The sequence below is a fragment of the Urocitellus parryii genome, chromosome 3 (assembly GCF_045843805.1).
Source record: "Urocitellus parryii isolate mUroPar1 chromosome 3, mUroPar1.hap1, whole genome shotgun sequence".
In the NCBI taxonomy this organism is placed as follows: domain Eukaryota; kingdom Metazoa; phylum Chordata; class Mammalia; order Rodentia; family Sciuridae; genus Urocitellus; species Urocitellus parryii.
In genome coordinates, this window is record NC_135533.1 from 197,266,615 (window position 1) to 197,285,673 (window position 19,059).

The window sequence follows — 19,059 nt, forward strand, 5'->3', positions numbered from 1 at the left end:
TTAACCCCCCAAAGCACAAAGCCTATCTAAGAACAAAGTCACGTAGGTGTTGGCAGAGTAGAGAGAAGGGGAGAAAAATACCTACATGGAGTATTGTAGACATAAATCAAACCCGTGAATTCAGCTATATTTGGTGCCAGCAAAAGCCTTTGATTTCTCAGTTATGTGATCGAATAGTTTTTTAAGTTAATTTAAACTGGATATTATTGTTTTCAAATAAAATAATCTTGACTAACACAATACTTTCATGTAGTAACTAAGGAGCTTACAATACTCTGCATGAAAAGACTGTCACTTTGGCTTTATCTAAAGTACTATTTAAGGTCAAAGGAGGATTAAAACTTTAACAGCCTTAAAAGTATCAACATCACTATTTCTACTTGCCAAATTGAAGTGGATGCTATCAGCTCCTATGAATACTAGAAACTTCGTAATTAAGTCATTATATTTGCATACCTAGTAGAGAAGATGAATTTTCCAGTATTAACATTTCTAAACATAATTATCAAGAGTCATCTTCAAAAACCAAATTCTTTGCCAAGGTTCTAGTTTTCCAGAGTCAAGAAAGCTAAACTAATGTGCTACTTGTATTTCATTGAAAAAAATTACAAAACATTACAAAACATGAGTCCTTACTATATATGCCAAGTAGGCAGAATAAACATTATCTATTTTAATGATCACTTCATGTCTATAAAGTATGTATTATTTGTATTCTTCTTCTATTACAATCTTCATTTTAAAGATTAATAGGAGAGATTAAAATAATAAGCCTAATAAAAACAGTAGTGGTGTTAAACATTTGTCAAGAGTGTACTACAGCCCACACACCATACTGATGTACAAGAAGGATCCTATTTAATCTTCACAATTATCTTCTGGGGTAGGTACTATCTTTGGCTTTATCTGCAGATGAGAAAACTAAGGCTTAGAGACTGAATTACACAGTCCAGACCTGTGCTCCACATCAAAATCAGTCTGCAAGTCTGAAGACATCCACACCACATCTTGGTAAATTCCATACTACTACTTGAAGTGCATTTAAAGTTGTTTAATAAAAACTTGAATTTCTCTACATTATTTGTGTCCTTGAATTGCCATACGGTTTACATTTGTATTTTCTTCTTTAATTCCTCATCTTTGAAAAACACAAAGATAAACAATAAAGGAAATTTGCATTATATATTTCAGCTCAAATGAGTAATACAGGAGCACTGAATTAGAGTTAATAACTCTAATATAGACTTAATTTTATAAAAGATAGTTGAAATTCTTAACAATGACCAAAATCAGAATGCAATTACATCTGGTATCTATATTGTGATAATTATTTTTCTTAAATGAGAATAAATCTTGTGAAGTAGAACAAGAAGAGGGAAGCATCAGGTAAGGCTGCTATTCTAGAAAACTTGTCAAACTGACTGAGACTGCAACCTAGGTCTTAAAAGAAACCATGAACAGGCACTCATACTAACACAAAATACTTAATTTTAGATACTAATATATAAATCAAATATTAATTTAATTTTGCCAAAAAATCATTTAATAGTGATATGTGACATACTTTTGTATTTAAATTACAATTTGGTAAGATTCATTGTTTCTTGAGCTATATCATTGTAGTGTTCCACATTTGTCATGGGAATTCTCAGTAACCCATCCTATTGTGTTATGGGAACAACAGAATAAAAGGAAAAAATAATCTGTCTCTGTTAACTCATCACTTGTCCCACCAACTCTTTCAACACTCTCCAAAACATCCTATTTGTAACTAAAGAGTTTGGGGAAAGGGTAGCTTTCCTTCCATCTCTAATGTTTCTGAGTAGAGCCAGAAGTCTCAATGTCTTACAACAATGACCTTGAATCATAAAGTTTACCCCAAGCCAGGACCTCCTTTAAATCTAAAACTTCAGAGTCATGTGTCTGGCAGAAAACATAGGAAACTCTAAATGAATGTTTTTGAGATGGACTGAGGTTGTTCTGGGTCCCCTACAGTTTAACAGTTACCGTCTGTCTCTAGACTTCTTTGACACTAAATATACAAATATATGTTCATAAATATAAGGACTTAGAACCCCAACTCCATCACTGGACCTAGTTTAATAGAAACTTCCAGGATGGCCTACACTTCTCTACATGAGTGCAGCAGCAAAACACTCACTGGGGAAGTAAGACGTCTCTCACAAGAGCCAGAAGATTGCCTTCAGAATCAATGTTTACTTCCTCCTCGCCATTCCCATCCTCCTGGTTCACAAGTAGAGATGTGGTTTCTGACAGCAACCGCAAGCTGAAGAGTCTCCACTCCACTTGGAAGAGGGGAAAAATGTCAAGAATGTGACTACACTGAGAAAAAAATAAAACAGATTATGCAACTGAGAAGATTCTACTAATGTGGTCTCACTTACCATTTTGACTTTGAACCAAGGAGACCAAGGGTGGCAGGATATAATCAACAACCTAAAAGAAAGGATGGGAAAGACTTGGTTGAGAACTTTCTATTAGCACAAAACCAATCTAAAGCACTATCTAAGAGAGAGGAAAATAACAGCTAAATTTATCCTAGACTTAAAACCCTTCATGACATTTAATAAACCAATAAGCTCATTTAACTTTGAAAAAGTGCTCAGGTCAAAATGACACTATGAAAATCAAAACAGTAATTTCTCAAAACCTTCAGTGCTTATGAAAGGAACTTTTAGTGTATAATGCAAAATCTGGATGGCAAAGGTTGGTATTAAACCACCAAATTATATGCATAAACTGTTGATCATTACTTAAGTTTAAGCTAAACAATGATCAAAATGTTGGTGAAAAAGAGAAACACTAATTCATGACTTATCAAATACATCAAAGGACTATGACAAGTTTATTATGGTTATTTTTGGAAATAGGCTCAAGAGATGTAAATACGCTATATAAAGCACCCTATGAATTCCCATTTACAGTAGACACAGGACACTCAAATATGGTTTGAAACTTAACACAAAAGCTTAAAAATATTTTTTTTCCTTCAAAATATCAATGAAGAAATGGCAAATCATTACTGCAATCTAATCGTAAAACCTAATTTCTCATTTGATGGACTGCTTTTGCTGTGCACTTGTCCTATCCACACTGGCAGGCAGGAGGAACTATGCTATACACAGGCACACAACACCTTGGTCCAAACCAATGTACTGATGCCCTGCACAGGTGATGACTCTCCACACATGCGTGGTGGCCCATGAGTCTGTGTTTACATGTAATATTGTATCTGGATATTTATAGGGACCCTAAGAACCAGGGATATTTTATTCACCCTCTACCACTAAGTAACAGACATCACTCAAAGCACAGATGTCATGCTCCACCTAAGGTATTTGGGGAACTCCAAACTTCCAGTTGAAAAAGCAGAAACTTGCAAAGAAAAGAAATATATCCTACTATTGGTATCTATGAAAATGATCAACACCTATGTTGAAGGTTTAATAATATATATTGAGAGAGGAGTGGAACTAAAATAAGTGGTAGACATATCTATCTCAAGGTTTGAAGAACAATTATGATCGAAAAAGCAAGACTGTCAGACAAAAAAAATGAATATATAAAAAGTAACAGTTTCCTGTTTACCTACAGCAACCAAAATAACTGGAAAAATATACCATTTACAAAAATATTCTAAGGTACTGTTACAGTTTAGATATGAGGTGTCCCCCAAAAGCTCATGTGTGAGATGGTACTAGAGGTGAAATGATTGGGTAATGAGAGCCTTAACCTAATCAGTGGATTAACCCACTGATGGGTATTAACTGGGTGGTAACTATAGGCAGACAGGTTTTGGCTGGAGGAGGTAGATCACTGGTGGCATTCCTTTGGGGTACATATTTTGTTCCTGGAGATCAGAGCTCTCTCTGCTTCCTTTTGCCATGTCCTGAACTGCTTTCTTCTTCTATACCTTCCTACCATGATGTTCTGCCTCATTTTGGACCCAGATCTATGAAGTTGACCATCTATGAACTGAGACCTTTGAAGCCATAAGCCCTCAAATAAACATTTCCTCATCCAAAATTATTATTGTCAGAACTTATTGGTCATAGCCATGAAAAAAACTGACTAAAACAGTACCTATGATATAACCTTCATAGAAAGACACACAAACACATACAAAAAAATTAACATTGGCAGGTACTATATATAGACACTAATGGATTTCTGGCTTCCAGTCTGATGTAAAGAGCTTGGAAACCATCATAACTATCCTTACAATGAGGAAAGAAGGGGGAGGAAAGGTGACAAAACTGAAAATCAACACCTTTTTTTTTTAGATATATCAAAGAACTAAAGTCATGGGGCAAACTATCATCCCTAAACCTGGAGGGGCAGGCAAATAGGGAAAAATCAAAGCTTGCAGGGGCAGAAAACACACTGGAGCCACAATAGAAAATTAAAGGGCAACTGACTAATAGTTGGGGACTGGGCATTAATGGAGGACAACTTCAGAGAGAAAAAAAAGTTTTAGGGAAGCCCTCACACTCTGGGGAGTCTGACCTCTAAAGCTCCACCAAGTTGTCAGGGTAAAGACCAGGTAAGAATCTCCTGAAGCTTCTGGAAGGGGACAGAGGAATTTGAAATGTGCCCAGGGCACTTTTTTCTCCTTAACAAAGACCCAGACTCAAGGGACCTCTTTTGCCACAGCCAAGCCTTCTGTTTTTGATAGAATTTAACTGACCTGGCCTTTCTGCCTTTTCTACAGGGTAGGAAAAGCAGAGAAATCCTTGTGACAGCCAAAACCCAGGAACACATGCTCACCAAAAGAGTGACACCTAGTCCACCAAATTAAAGAACACTTCCCTTAACCCAGAATCTTACCAGGCTCCTATAGTAAAACAGCATTATAACTGAGAAAAGCTCCAAGACAGAGACTTCATTTAAAGACGACTTCCTTAGAAAAACCCAAAGACAAGAGGAAAACAAAATCAAGGACACTACAGGAAATGTTAGCCTCTGAAACCTACAGCTATCAGACAATAAACACAGACTAGCTCAGCCTTTGATAACCATAAAATTGCACACAAAAGGCCCATTTTCCTCAGTTCATTTTGTCCAATACCTGATGTTGGGATGAAATATTCAGTGTTGAAAGTAAAATAAAAACAACCTAGAATCTCATACCAAGGGTAATTATCATACAAACAAAAGGTGAAGAATGTTTTTGTCAGTAGAGCTGCCTTATAAAAAAATGTTCAAAGTTGTTCTTCACAGAGAAGGGAAATAGGGCAGAAACTTATATCTACATAAAGAGGACTATTAAATAAGTAAATTAATGAAGGTCAATTTCCTGCAAATTATTCTATAATTCCAGTGCATCAAAAGTCAAAATCCCAACAAGGCTTTTTAGGAACTCCTCATATTGATTCTATAATATATATGGAAAGTGAAAGGTCAAAAATAACAGAAAGCATGGGGAAAGCTGATTAATCATATCAAATTTCTGAGTTTATTATGATGGAAATAAAGTGGTACAAGCACAGGTCTAGACAAAGAAATCCCTGAAATAAAAAAGCAAGTCTAGAAAGACACACATGGTGTTTTGGATTTTTGCTGCCATGACTTAAAAACCAGACAAGAACAATTAGAGGAGGACAAGTTTTTTTTTTTGGAGCTTACGGTTTCAAAACTCTCAGTCCACAGAAGGCTGGCTCCACTCCTCTGGGCTTGGGTGAGGCAGAACATCATGGCAGAAGTGTGTGGTGGAAGAAAAGAGGTTCACACATAATGATCAGGAAGCAGAGAGAGCTTTTCTCAACAAGAGCAAAATATAAACACCCAAAGACATATCCCCAAGGACCCATCTCCACCAGCCACACCCTACCCGCCTACAGTTGTCACTCAGTTAAGCACTGATTAGGTTAAAGATCTCATGACCCAGTCATTTCACCTCTAAACCTTCTTGCATTTTCTCACACATAAGCTTTTGGGGAACACCTCACATCTAAATCAAAACACACAGCAATTTATAAGTGGCTAAGACAGTACTACCAATAGCAGGGGTCAGGGTATTACTTGAGAGCATAAGTACAATGAACCATGTACTTTATTTTTTAAAAATCAGAGAACTTTTTAAAAATTTTACAGAGAGATTAAAGAGCTAATGGCAAAAAGAAAAACTTTCATAGGAAAATATGGAATAAAATTTGTGATATTAGAATAAGAAAGGGATTTATTAATTGATACCTAAAAAGGACAAACTAAAAGGTGAATGTTATCTTTGAGTTTCTTTGTTTCTGTAACAAAATATTTGAAGTTGAGTAATGTATAAAGACAAAAGGTTTGTTTAGCTAAGTTTTGGCCCAATCAGCTCAGTCTATGTTGAGTGCCTCATGGCAGATGGCATTATAATGGCAGAAATAGGAGCAAGAAGTCAGAATGATTCAAGAACAGGCTTTCTCTTTTTATAACAACTCACTCTCTTGGAAATTAATTGGGGTCCTGAAAGAACTACATTAATCTCTTCCAAGGGCAGCACCCCTAATGACCTAACCATATTCTCCTAGTTCCCACCTTTCAACATCATTACTCTGAAAACTCTGAGAATCAAGTTTCTAGCACATTCATCTTTGGTTTCACACTCAAACCACATCCAAACCACAGTATTATCATCCCTTGGCATTCAAAGTAAACTAGTTCCAGGAACCCTTACAGATACCAAAATCTAATGATGCTCAAGTCCCTTACATAAAAATGATATAGTATTTTTGTATAAAACCTCTGTGCATCCTTCCATATACTTTTTGATCATCTCTAGATTTATAATAACTAATACAATGTAAATTCTAACTAACCTGTTAACACTGTACTGTTTAATGAATAATGACAAGAATAAAGTCTGCATATGTTCAGTAAAGATGCCCTTTTTCCCTAATATTTTCAATCCATGGTTAGTTGAATCCATAGATGCAGAATTTACAGATATGAATGGCTAACAGTACTAATAAATCTAAAGAGTGAATACATGTAACCTTGAATACAAACCAAATGTAAACTTCTGTGTCATTCTCCACATTTTAAAAGAGGAAATCTAATTACGGCATCATTTAACTTTTCAACTAACAGTTTTTCTTTGAATAACTCAAGACAATTAAAATGGTACCCACCCCATGTGATATAAATTTAATCCTTACAAGTGAGAATAATCCTTTAGGAATAACAAATAGAAGATGATAATGTGGGAATTAAATGCTTTTTCAATATATAAGTGAACAGAAAAAGTTTAGAAGATCAACTAGCTCCTATTTGTTGAGTAATGACAGCTAATTACCTTATAAAAAGAAGGCTACCCAGTAAGAAATAAATTGAAAAAGTAAAATTACATAAGAATGCATATTTAGCAAGCTGAGCTAGATAAAGAACATAAAAACTAAAAAAACTAATCAATATTTTTCATATTCCATTCAATAACTACATGGATCAAAATAATAAATAGTTTTCAAGAAAAGATTTTGGTTTTTAGACTCTAATAAGAAGATCATGTGTCTTTTTGGCAAAATGTGCACTTAAAAAGATTCTAGAAAAAAAAACCCATGAACATAAAAATTTAAATGTTAGTTACTTCAGGGTTTTGGGATGTAGACAAAGAAACATTTGGTTCCTGGACTAGTTTCAAGCAAAATAAATAATTTCAATAAATAAGAAAATATACCAACATATGACCATATAAATTTCAAGGGTTATTTTCTCAACTCTCAAGAAAATATAGATGGGAAATACGTACAATTAACTTTTATATTTTTTAGTTGTAGATGGATCCAATACATTTATTTATTATTATGTGGTGCTGAGGATCAAACCCAGTGCCTCACACATGCTAGGCAAGCATTCTACCACTGAGCTACAACACTAGCCCAACTAATATATCTTAAAATTTATGCCAATATGAACTCTATGTAGGGTCACATTAGTTAAAGTGCATGCATGCACAAGCATGTACACAACACACAGAGAATTTTTCAGATGAGCAGATAGGATGGAGGCAAGGGGATTCTATCACCTCCACTATTGAAATTTAATAGCTACAGTTTTAACAGAAAATATAAATGATGAATATATAAGCAAAACAAATCTTTAAAATTTTTTCTTGAGGCCACTTTTTAGACCACTGCTGTAACTCTATTCATATAAATTTACCCTTGAGCATGAATAAAATAGAAAAAGTATTGAAATCTATAAAAGTGCCTGCTCTATAGGGTGTCAATTTGCTTTTGAGTCCTAGTTATCAGCTGAAGTCCCACTGAATTCTGCGGTTTAAATAAAATTCTCAGCCTTTAATGCTGTAAGCAATCTAATGTCCTTCCCAAGTTTCCTGGGAACTTGCCAAGGCTTATTTTATTTTCCCATGGCTCACTGCCAACTCTGTTTCCACCTCACTTACTCTTATATTTGTTTTTCACCTTAACCTGCTCTTTCCTTCTGAGAGACTGGATATACAAAGTTACAATGACCCTCTGTCATGGAGAGCAACAGAATCTGGCCCCCATCCTCTGAGGAACCAGAGGGAAGTCAAACCACAAGCTCTGCAGCCATTGGTCTGCTTCACTATGCTTTGTGCCCACTTCTCTTCCAAGTTAGGGCACAACAGAGAAAGCCAATGCACTGCCCTAACCAATGGCATAAGATGGCCCACGTCTACTTAGACCACCTCTAGACTCTCCATGCCAATGGCCCCCAGTCAGGACATACCTGAAGTTTTCCCTTTTTTCCACTGTTTAACCTGCCCACTTCTTTACTTCCTTTGGGTGCAAAAAGATGGCTGATTCCCTTGCTATAGCAAGCTCTAAATAAATAGCGTTTCCATTTGGCTGGTTATTGGATTCCACCCACCTCTGTAGATATAAAACAGTTTCTTTTTAAGGATTAAGTGCAAACATTTCACAAGGTCTTGCTATGTATTAGAATTTGCTAAGAGCTTGCAGTGAGAGAGAGATTATGACAGCAACACCAGCAATTTAAAGTTGAATATTAACTATCCTTATTATCAATCATCTTGAATTAGCTGCAAAAAAATTTACCTTTTCCACCAACCTTTCTCTACCAGCTCTGGGTCTGTGCCCCACTGCCTGACTTGTTGGCTTCTAGGATCCTTCTTTGTTCTTGCCTCCTGTTCTTTTATTTCCCCCACCAATGAATAGCTGTTCATTTCCTAACAAGACCAATTTTAGGAACTTTATACCTGTCTTCTCAGCCACTCCCTAATCCCACCTACAAAAGAAACTGAAACACAGTTCAGACACATCTAGGCCTAATAGCTATAAAAAGGCCAGGCAGGTATTTCACAGTAGCCGCTTTCTCTGCCTTCCACCAGACCATTGTCCTGGGAAGGAGCACCTGTTGGCCCCTTAGGATCCAAGTCTACATCTTCTCCCAGGGGGGTCACTCTCTCCTAAACACACTTTTAAACAGTAGGTATTCATTTTCTTCCTTCAATAACCACTGATTTTTACCTAAAACTGTGACTAAGTTCCCTTAGGTTCTGGGAAATATCAAGTCTGATATCATATCAACACAATAAATGAATATTACACTTCAACTGATTAATCATGTTGCAGATGTTTTTTGTTTTAAAAAATAATGAGTGATTCATGGTGGACTTCAACTAGTATTTTAAAAAGTCACATTAAAATAGTATTCTTTAAGTAAAAAAAAAATGCAATACAGCATAACAGTAATGGAAAACCTCCCTCACAAAAAAAGACAAAACCCTAAAAACTCTCTGCCAAGTCACTTCTGAGTGACAGTGAGGAAACCATGATGAAAATCTGACACAAGATGTGGCAGAGAGCATGCCCTAGACCTTCAAATTGGCATAGCTTTGCCTGTTGGTAACAGGTCTACTTATCAAAAAGGAGGGACTGAGCACACTTTGGCTGAGTTAGAAAATTGTTTTCATCAATGTTTGGCCCTTCCAAATTATTCCACAGAATTCATTAAAAACATATGTTATTAACCACTGAAATTCTAATTAGAGTCCACTGCACCAATGACTTCTAACAAAATTCCATCGTCACTGTTTTAGCTGCAGGGATAATACATCTTTATAAAGAGTAACCTAAGGAATTTTAATATTTAATGTTAGTGTTAGCAATTTCTTAAAAACATTAGGCAATGCCAAAGTTAATTTGAGGACATGCCCTAAAATCAAAATACTACTGAAATCTTTTTAAAGATAGAAATTATTGAGACTAGGAAATTTTTATTTCTTTGCTCAAAAACTAGAATCTTCATTTAAATAAGAAAGTGCACACAAAATAGTTACTGTTAAAATGATCCTCAATGGCATGTCCCAAATGAGATGAATGTCTGATTTAGGGACACTATAGATGGCTCTGGAACACAACCTAGAAAATAACAAACTAACTTGGATTATGCAAACACTTATAGCACTAAATCTCGTTTTTTTTCTTCAACAAGCTATTAATACACAAGATGATTCTTTGTAATTTAACATTTTCCATTTTATGAAATGTCAAAGAGCTTTAAGCTATAAAAAACCATGCAACCCTATTCAAACTACCTTCTCTTAAAGAAAAACGCAACAATCCCATAATTTACCGAAAAATGTACCTCTAAATAATGAAAGTATGTTTTACATTATTATATTTATAAACAAGTTTGATTTTATTGATGAAAGTAAATTGCTTGAAAAGTTTTCTAAGTAGTCAACTAAATTCTTATTCTACATTTAAAAATGACTCATCACTGCTTCCATTTCAGGACACCCTAATCAACCTGGAACACCTGATCGCACCATCATTAACACGGCCACCTCAACTGTCAGCCTCTTCTCAGCAGAGGCTGCCTCAGATACACAGGATGAGGTACCACAGACTTAACATCTACCTCTACTTCTAGAAGAGGCCGCTCAGAAAAGCAATCTCAAGACAAGCAGCTAAGAAAACCAGACAAAACATTGGTTAAACAATCTTCTTTATAATATTAAATAGCTAGTAGATGGCAAGAATCCCCAAGACCATAACAGGTTAACAAAAATTCAAAACAGTGATTACTGGCAAGACTATGAAAAAAAGGGCATGCTCATGTGTTGCTGGTGGGAAAGTATAATCAGTAGACTACAATGTAAGGGATGCTGACAGTATCTAACAAAAGTACATATGCATTTACCTTTTTATTTGGATGCAAAATTTTTTTCAAGGAATTAACCATCAAGATATACCTCCAACAATAGGAAACTACATATGAACAAGGTTATTTATTGTTTTTAATTGCAAAATACGAGAAACCACCTAAAGTTCTAGACAGACCAGCTGAATAGCCTATGGTATGAATACAAACTGAGTGCTATACTGCTCTAATAAAGAGGAAGATAAATATGAACGGATAAGAAATAACATTCAACATTATTTTATGAAAAAGCATAACATAGAAGACAATATGTGTTACCAACTCTATAAGGAAAAAAAATGGGAGAAGAACATATACATTCACTTTACAAAAAGAAACACTGGAAGATAAGCCAGAAAACCAACAAAGGTGGTGACTCACAAGGGTAGGGAGAACATGACAGAGCATCAGTTGAGTGCAAAGGCTCTATATATACCCAAGGGAAGGGCATGATGTTCCTCTGAATATATCTTTGATAGTTTTGATTTTCAAAACTTGTCAATGTTCTACAGGTTTTAAAACATTAAAATCAACAAGGGAGGAAGTGCATTTAAAATTGAAAGCATTACCAAATAGAGCATTTTATACACACATATATTTCTTAGCTCCATTTCTTGGAAAAGTCTAGGAGCTAAGACATTCTAAGAAACAGACCAGAGCACACTTAGTGTCCCGATCTTAGTCTGTAATGTTCTTTCCCACTAAAGGAAACCAGAGCTCCTCAGTGAAATGATTAATTCTAAGGCCAGGACAGTATAACAAATTGAGGCCACAGTATCTTATTGTGCCAGAAAGTAAGGAAATGCTAAAGAAAAAAAAAAAAAAAAGGCAGTGTCACAAGGACACAGAAGCCAATTCAAATGGATTTACACTGATCAAATCTTGTGAATTTCAGCACCAAAATAATTTAAACAATAATGAAGCCACTGATAAATACAGGAAAGAGTGGTAGACAAAATGTTGCCCCCTCCAAAAGAGACCCACATCCAAATCCCCAGAACATTTTGATTTGTTACTTTACATGGCAACTGGGACTTTGCAGATTTAAGTTAAGGATCTTAAGAGGGAGATTATCTTAGATTATCCTTATTAGAATCCTTGTAAGAAGGTCTAGAAAAGTCAGAATCAGAGAGGATTTAACACTGAAAGCAGAGGTAAAGACAGAGATGTGAAGATGCTACTCTGTTGGCTTGAAGATGGAAGAAGTCAAGAACCAAAGAATACAGGTGGCCTCTAGAAGCTGGAAAGGGAATGAAATGGATTCTTGCCTTAAAATATCCAGAAAGAACATAGCTATACTGACAATTTGATTTTAGCCCCAAAGATACATTTCAGGCTCTGACCTCCAGACCTGTAAGATAATAAGTTTGGGTGGTTTAAAGTCACTTAATTTGTGGTAATTTGTTATAGAAATGATAGGAAACTAATAATGACATGAGTTCATACCAATGAAAGATAGTGAAGATGTGTATTCATACTAAATAACTTTGCAAAAGAAAAAAATTAAATATACATGTGAATATATAGCTCACGTTCACCAAGTTCTAAATAACCCTTTTCATATTTATGAAAACTTTTAAATTCAAATATAAGATACCAACATGCATTTAATCTTCACAATATGAACACACTGAAGTAAGTAGCACCCAGATGAAGAAACAGGGTATCACAAACCCTTTTGTAGCCTCTTCCAGTCACTGCCTAAACAGTGACCACTGGAGGGTAACCACTATACTGACCTGTAACAAATTTTTGGCTGTTTTTAAACTTTGTACAATTTTAGTTCCATATTAAGTTGGTGAGATTTATACATATTGGTAAGAGTAACTATAGAATCATTCGTTTTTTCTTCTGTATAGTATTCCAGCTTACAACTGTCCCATAACATATTTCTTTATAGACTGGTAATAGGCACTTTGATAGTTTCCAATTTTGGAGCTGAACATTCCTGCATACATATTTTGGTGAAGCGAAGTTCACATTTGTTAAATGCATATTCAGAAGTGAAACTATAGAATTAATAAGTCATAGTATATACGCATGATCAGCTTCTTCCAAACAGTTTTCCAAGCTGATTGTACCAATTTATACTCTGACTAGCAGTTTCTGAGAGTAACGTTTTTTCTACATCCCCATCAATACTATGAACTCAAATAATCAGCTTAAATGACTCAATATTAACTTCCACCCTTTAGTTTAAAAAAAATTAATGCTATATAATAAGGTTTAGCTTGGTTTTTAATGTCAAATAGAACTGCATCTTAGGCAAATTATATCATTAGACTTTTCCAATAAAGAAACCTTTATTTCTTTGCTATTTAATGTTTTTTGAAAGCACTGTGAGTGGAAACAAATTCTATGTACAAATAAAATTCCTATAGTTTACTGACTACTCTGTAGGCCAAACTAGTGACTTCCAACTCTGAGACACTAAATGGTCTAGAAATTCAGAAAAATCTCAGTTAAAACACTTGTGCTCAGGAAGAGTTAAATGCATTCAGCCACTTCCATATAATACAGTATTGATCAGGAACCTTGAAGACAGTGTGTGCTCAAATTTCAAACAATATTAGGCTCCTTGGGGTGTGGATCTTCATATATTCCAGTCATGCTCAAAAAGAGATAATTAGAAGATGTCCCATGAGTTATGGCATTAAAAAATATTTTTTATGAGGCTGTAAATTGTAATGATACCTTTTTATCATACTAGAGGTTGCAGTTTCAATAATTAGTATGCTTGCATTTCATGAGTAGAAAATAAACTAATTAAATTTCTATTTAAATGCAATTCAGATATTTATAAACACTGGATCTTAACAAATTAGCCATGAGGTTACTGTTCATTAAGCAAAGGAATCAATAGCAACATCTCAGCAAATAATGTCTCAATCGTAGACTTAAAATTCATTGCTGTGAAAATCACCACGTCAAACAGGGTTTCTAGGTATGATGGGAGTGGTTACTTGGATTAACACTCACTGCACACAATAAAGAGTGCCAGATAAAATATAAAAAAAAAAAACAAACTCCTAAAAATAGTTAAGGTGTCAAAAACAGTGGGGGAATTTTCAGGCCAATTTCTGGACAAAAGCTTAAGCAGAGCCTAGCCAGATGGTGCCAGGAGGTAGTTGCCAACACTGCCAACACTACCAACACAGGGCTGCCGTGGGGTCAGTGGGGCCAATTCCTCCCAGGATAGGAGCTTTTTGAGTGGGTACCTGCTGAGAGGGGATTCAGCTCTCCAAGTGAGGGACCAACCCCTGAACACACTCGCTGCTCTAGAACAAAAGTGTGTCCAAGGGAATCATGGTCTCAGACCTGGATTCTCAGGAATTTGTATACTCAGATAACCTGAGTGTGAGGCAAGGTCCCAACTGGTAGAACACTTAGATGGCTGGGGGAAGCAAAATGAATGCCCACACTAGGTTTCAGGGAATGCCCACAAATGGATGTCAAGGACAATGAGCAGCAAGGAGTGAACCATCAAACCACCATATAAATATAAAGATTTGGGCATAAACAAGATGTAACAGACATCACAGACTACAGAAGAATTTTGCTATCTTATTCCATGGGAATTATCAGACATGCTGTATAGGAAAACTACATTTTTAAAGTGTAAATAAATAAATCACAAAGAGAATATCTATAGGGAACAGGAAATTATAAAAAGCAGTAAACATTCGAAAAGAAAAAAAGACAAGCAGAATTTCTAGAAATGACAGAACTGTAAGTGAAAAATAACCAAAATTAAAATCTGAATGGCTATACTTGAACACAGAAGGAGAACCAATAAAATCATTTAGAATATACCACTGAAAGAGAGAATGAAATATGCAGAAAGACAGAAACTTAGAAAATAGAGAATGTTTAACGTACACATGATCTAAATTGTTGAAAATGGAACAGAAGAGGGAATAAGTTGAGTTAATGGCAGAGAACTTTCCAGACTGATGAAAAAGGACAATCCACAGAGTCTGAAGGCACAGAAAATCTCAGAATAAATTTTTAAAAGAAATTCACATTTAGTTACAACATAGTCAATCTACAGAACACCAAAGATACCTCCCACCAAAAGAAGAGTTTTAGAATGAGACCAAGGAGACAAAGATTCCTTCAGAAAAAAGCCTGAAGACTACAGCTGATCCTCTCCAACAACAGTCCAAATCAGAAGATTATAAAGTAGTATCTGTGCAATGCTTAACAATTATGGCAAAAATAACTGCAAACTCAGAAAAAATATCCCTCAAGAAATAATGACTTCATCAGACAGTTTGGCAGCAACTCACCTAAGGTTTTAAAAAAAAATGGTAAAGGGTATATTTCAGTCAAAAAAAGACAAAGTGAGAATGAAGAACAAAGGAAGTAGCAAGAATAAATGAGCTTCCTATTAAAGTGACGATGTTAAGGTTTGTTGAGAGTGTTTGAAACAAACTTGGAAATGCAACAATAACATAAGTATCATGAGGGAACTAAATGGAGGTAAATAGGTTGAGCTGTATTAATTAAGGAAAATAAGTCTCAAGTTTAAGTTTTAATAAGTTCACATACATGATATTAATTTTAGGGTAAGAGGTAAAATAACAGTGTATAAATACCACCTTACATGGGGGGCTGGAAACGTCAATAGGACTAGAAAGTAGAGGTGGGACAAAAGAAAACATTTATGGCAAAAGTGTGAAAGAAGACAGTAGAATTAATCCAAATATATTGATAATCACACCGTGTAAATGGAGTATATGCTCAGTTATAAGTCAACATTTATATGAATTAACTTTTTAAAAATTATATAAAATGTATATAGATATAAAAATAAAGAAATGTTGGAAGTAAAATGACACAGGAATTATCAAGCAAATATTAACCAAAAGAAAGCTTGTATGTTTATATTAGGATGGGACAAAATAGACTTATGTCAAAATACATCAGTAGAGATCAAGGAAGTCATTTGCAACTATAAAAGATGACATAATTGCATATTTGTATACAATTAATGTGGCTTCAAAATATATAAAACAAAATCTTTCACAACTATAAGAAGAAATAATAGTAATGAGATTTATATACACTTCTCTTAAAAGTTTATAATATAAGCAGATCAACATTAGTAAGGAGAGTGTTAGAGTTTGCATCTGGAATATTCTCAAAGGCTCAGGTGTTGAAGGTTTGGTCTCCAGTTGATGGTGCTATTAGAAGGTGGTGGAAATTGTAGGAGGTGGGGTCACTGGGGATGTGCCTTAAAGGGTATATTTCATCCTAAGACCCTTCCTCCCTCGTGCCCTCTCTGCTTTCTGGCTGTGTGAGGTGAGGAGCTTTCCTCCACTGTACCCTCTGTCAGGAAGTTTCTGTCCCATCTCAGCCTCACAGCAATGGAGCCAGCTGACCACACACTGAAACCTCTGAAACTAGGAGTTGAATCTTTCCTCCTCTAAGTTGTTTCAGATATTTTATTCACAGTGACAACAATCTGAAAACACAGAGAGGAAGGATTTAAACAAGATAATCAATAAATATAACCTAAAAGTCATATATTGAATATTGCACTGAATACCTGTAAAGTACCCATTCTTCTCATACAAAATATCTACAAAAAAATAGGATGGGCTATAACGTCTTTAAAAATACAAACAAATTGAAACCACAGAGTATATTTCCAAACTTCAAAATAATTAAGATAGAAATCAAATATAAAAATAACTATAAAGCACCCATATACTTGGGAATTTTAAAATATATATTTTATATGCAAACCCACCATGAGTCAAGGTAAAAAAAATTTTTTTAGAAAATATCTTAACCAAAAGATGACAAAAATTCTATATCAAAGCTTATGAGATGCTGCAAGAACAGTATTTAAAAAGAAACCATCTTTTGGTGACACGATATGTTCATAATTACCCTAAGTACATGTATGAAGGCATGAATGGTGTGAATATGTTTTGTGTACAACCAGAGATATAAAAATTTTTGCTCTATATGTGTAACATGAATTGTACTGCATTCTGCTGTCATATATAACAAATTAGAAGAAAAAATAAATAAAAAGAATATTTAACAAGAAGATAGCTATTATAGAATTGCAAACTAAAAAAGAAATGGGGCTGTGGGGTGCTGGGGTTGTAGGTCAGTGGTGGAGAACTTGTCTAGCATGTGTGAGGCACTGCGTTCAATTCTCAGCACTGCATTAAATAAATAAATAAATAAATAAATAAAAAGGTTAAAGGTCCCTTGACAACTAAAAACATTTTTTTAAAAAAATTGTGAGTGGGAGAAGGAAGTGGTTTGTGCTAATTAGTTATGAAAATCTGTCTAGTATGTTGAGGAGCAAAGAGTTTGGAACCATAACTGAAGAAAAATGAGAGTTGTGGAGGAGGGGAGAATTTGAGCATGCTGTAACTTTAACTAGAGAATGGACTCTTGAGCCAGGCTCTATCACTGACTGCATGTGATCGATTTCCTTACCCTTAAGCAGTCCCTGCCTTAATTTAATATAGTGGCTTGGAAATAACAAGCACTCCATAAATAATGCCTACAGTTGATATTTTAATCAATAAAATTTTATTATATTCATCCAAAAAAACTATCTTTAATGCAATTGAAAACAAATAATCTAAATATTTATCAGAGAAATAATGAATAAAAGACCTAAAGAATAAAGAAATAAGGATTATTAGAGCAGAAATATGAAATAGAAATATAAGAGGAGACTGGCAAAACTGAAAAGTGGCTCTTGGATAAAGTTAATAAAGCTAACAAAAATCTAGTTAGCTTGTTCAGGGAAAAAATATATATATATTAAAAAAACACGTGATACTAGATCACACTGCCACTAAAGGCAGGAAGAAAATATGAATCTCTTCATGCCAATAAATTTTTAAAACCATATTAAAAAACAGATAAACAAAATTAAAGAGGGGCTAGAGTTGTGGCTCAGTGGTGGAGCACTTGCCTGGCATGTGAGAGGCCCTGGTTTCAATCCTCAGTGCCGCATATAAATGAATAAATAAAATAAAAGGTCCATTGACAATTTAAAAATACTTTAAAAAACTAAATAGAGAAAAAAATTGAATTAAGAGAAAACTATTCTATAAAGATGACCCTCTTCTTCCCTTAAAACAAATGTCTTAATAGCTTCACAGGAAAATGCTAGCAATATTAGAGAAGGAAATAATTCCCACTCTTAAAGGATATAAAAAGAGGGGACACACCCCTATTTTTTATCATAATTATTAGCACATATTAATCATACAATAAAATGAGTTTCATGGTGACAGTTTCACACACATAACATCCTCCGATTGTATTCACTCCACTGCCCTCTCTTATTCCTCATCCCAGTCTCCCAAGTCCCTTCCCTTCCGCTGTCATGTCTATTTTTTAATATTTTTTTAATTATAATTGTTGGTGGATCTTTAGTTTATTTGTTTATATGTGGTGCTGAGAATCAAACCCAGTGCCTCACACATGCTAGGCAAGCGCACTACCACTGAGCCACAACCTCAGCCCTGTCATGTCCCTTTTTCCCCCCCTTACAAAACCTGACAAAAGCAATAATCTTCAGAGGTCTAGTATGATATTAGTATAATTATCATCAGGGGACAGAAAGTATAAAGGATTTCATGATAGAAGGCCAACTCAAGAGAATACTTGGATGAATACTTCACTAACGTTTATCCAAATGGTCACTAAATATGTTAAAAGGCTTCATTAAGTCCTGAAAAAAAAATTAAAGCTATGGTGAAATAATACTATACAGATCTATTAAAAAGTCTGAAATAACCAGAGTTAGGCAGGATGAGAAGCACCAGGTACTATGCTGCTGAAAGTGAATGACCACCCATAGGGAGAACTGAGTTCATATGTACCCCCATAACCACTGAGTATGTATCCTAGAAATAACATGTG

At 34.9% G+C, this 19,059-nt stretch overlaps 1 protein-coding gene across 1 annotated transcript in view; it reads right to left on the bottom strand.

Moving 5' to 3' along the window:
* Positions 1–19,059, bottom strand: part of Ulk4 (unc-51 like kinase 4) — a 539,981-nt gene that overhangs the window by 331,357 nt on the left and 189,565 nt on the right. Inside the window, 2 exon segments of the mRNA XM_077795670.1 lie at positions 2,162–2,306; positions 2,406–2,457. Coding sequence (XP_077651796.1) covers positions 2,162–2,306; positions 2,406–2,457 — 197 coding nt within the window.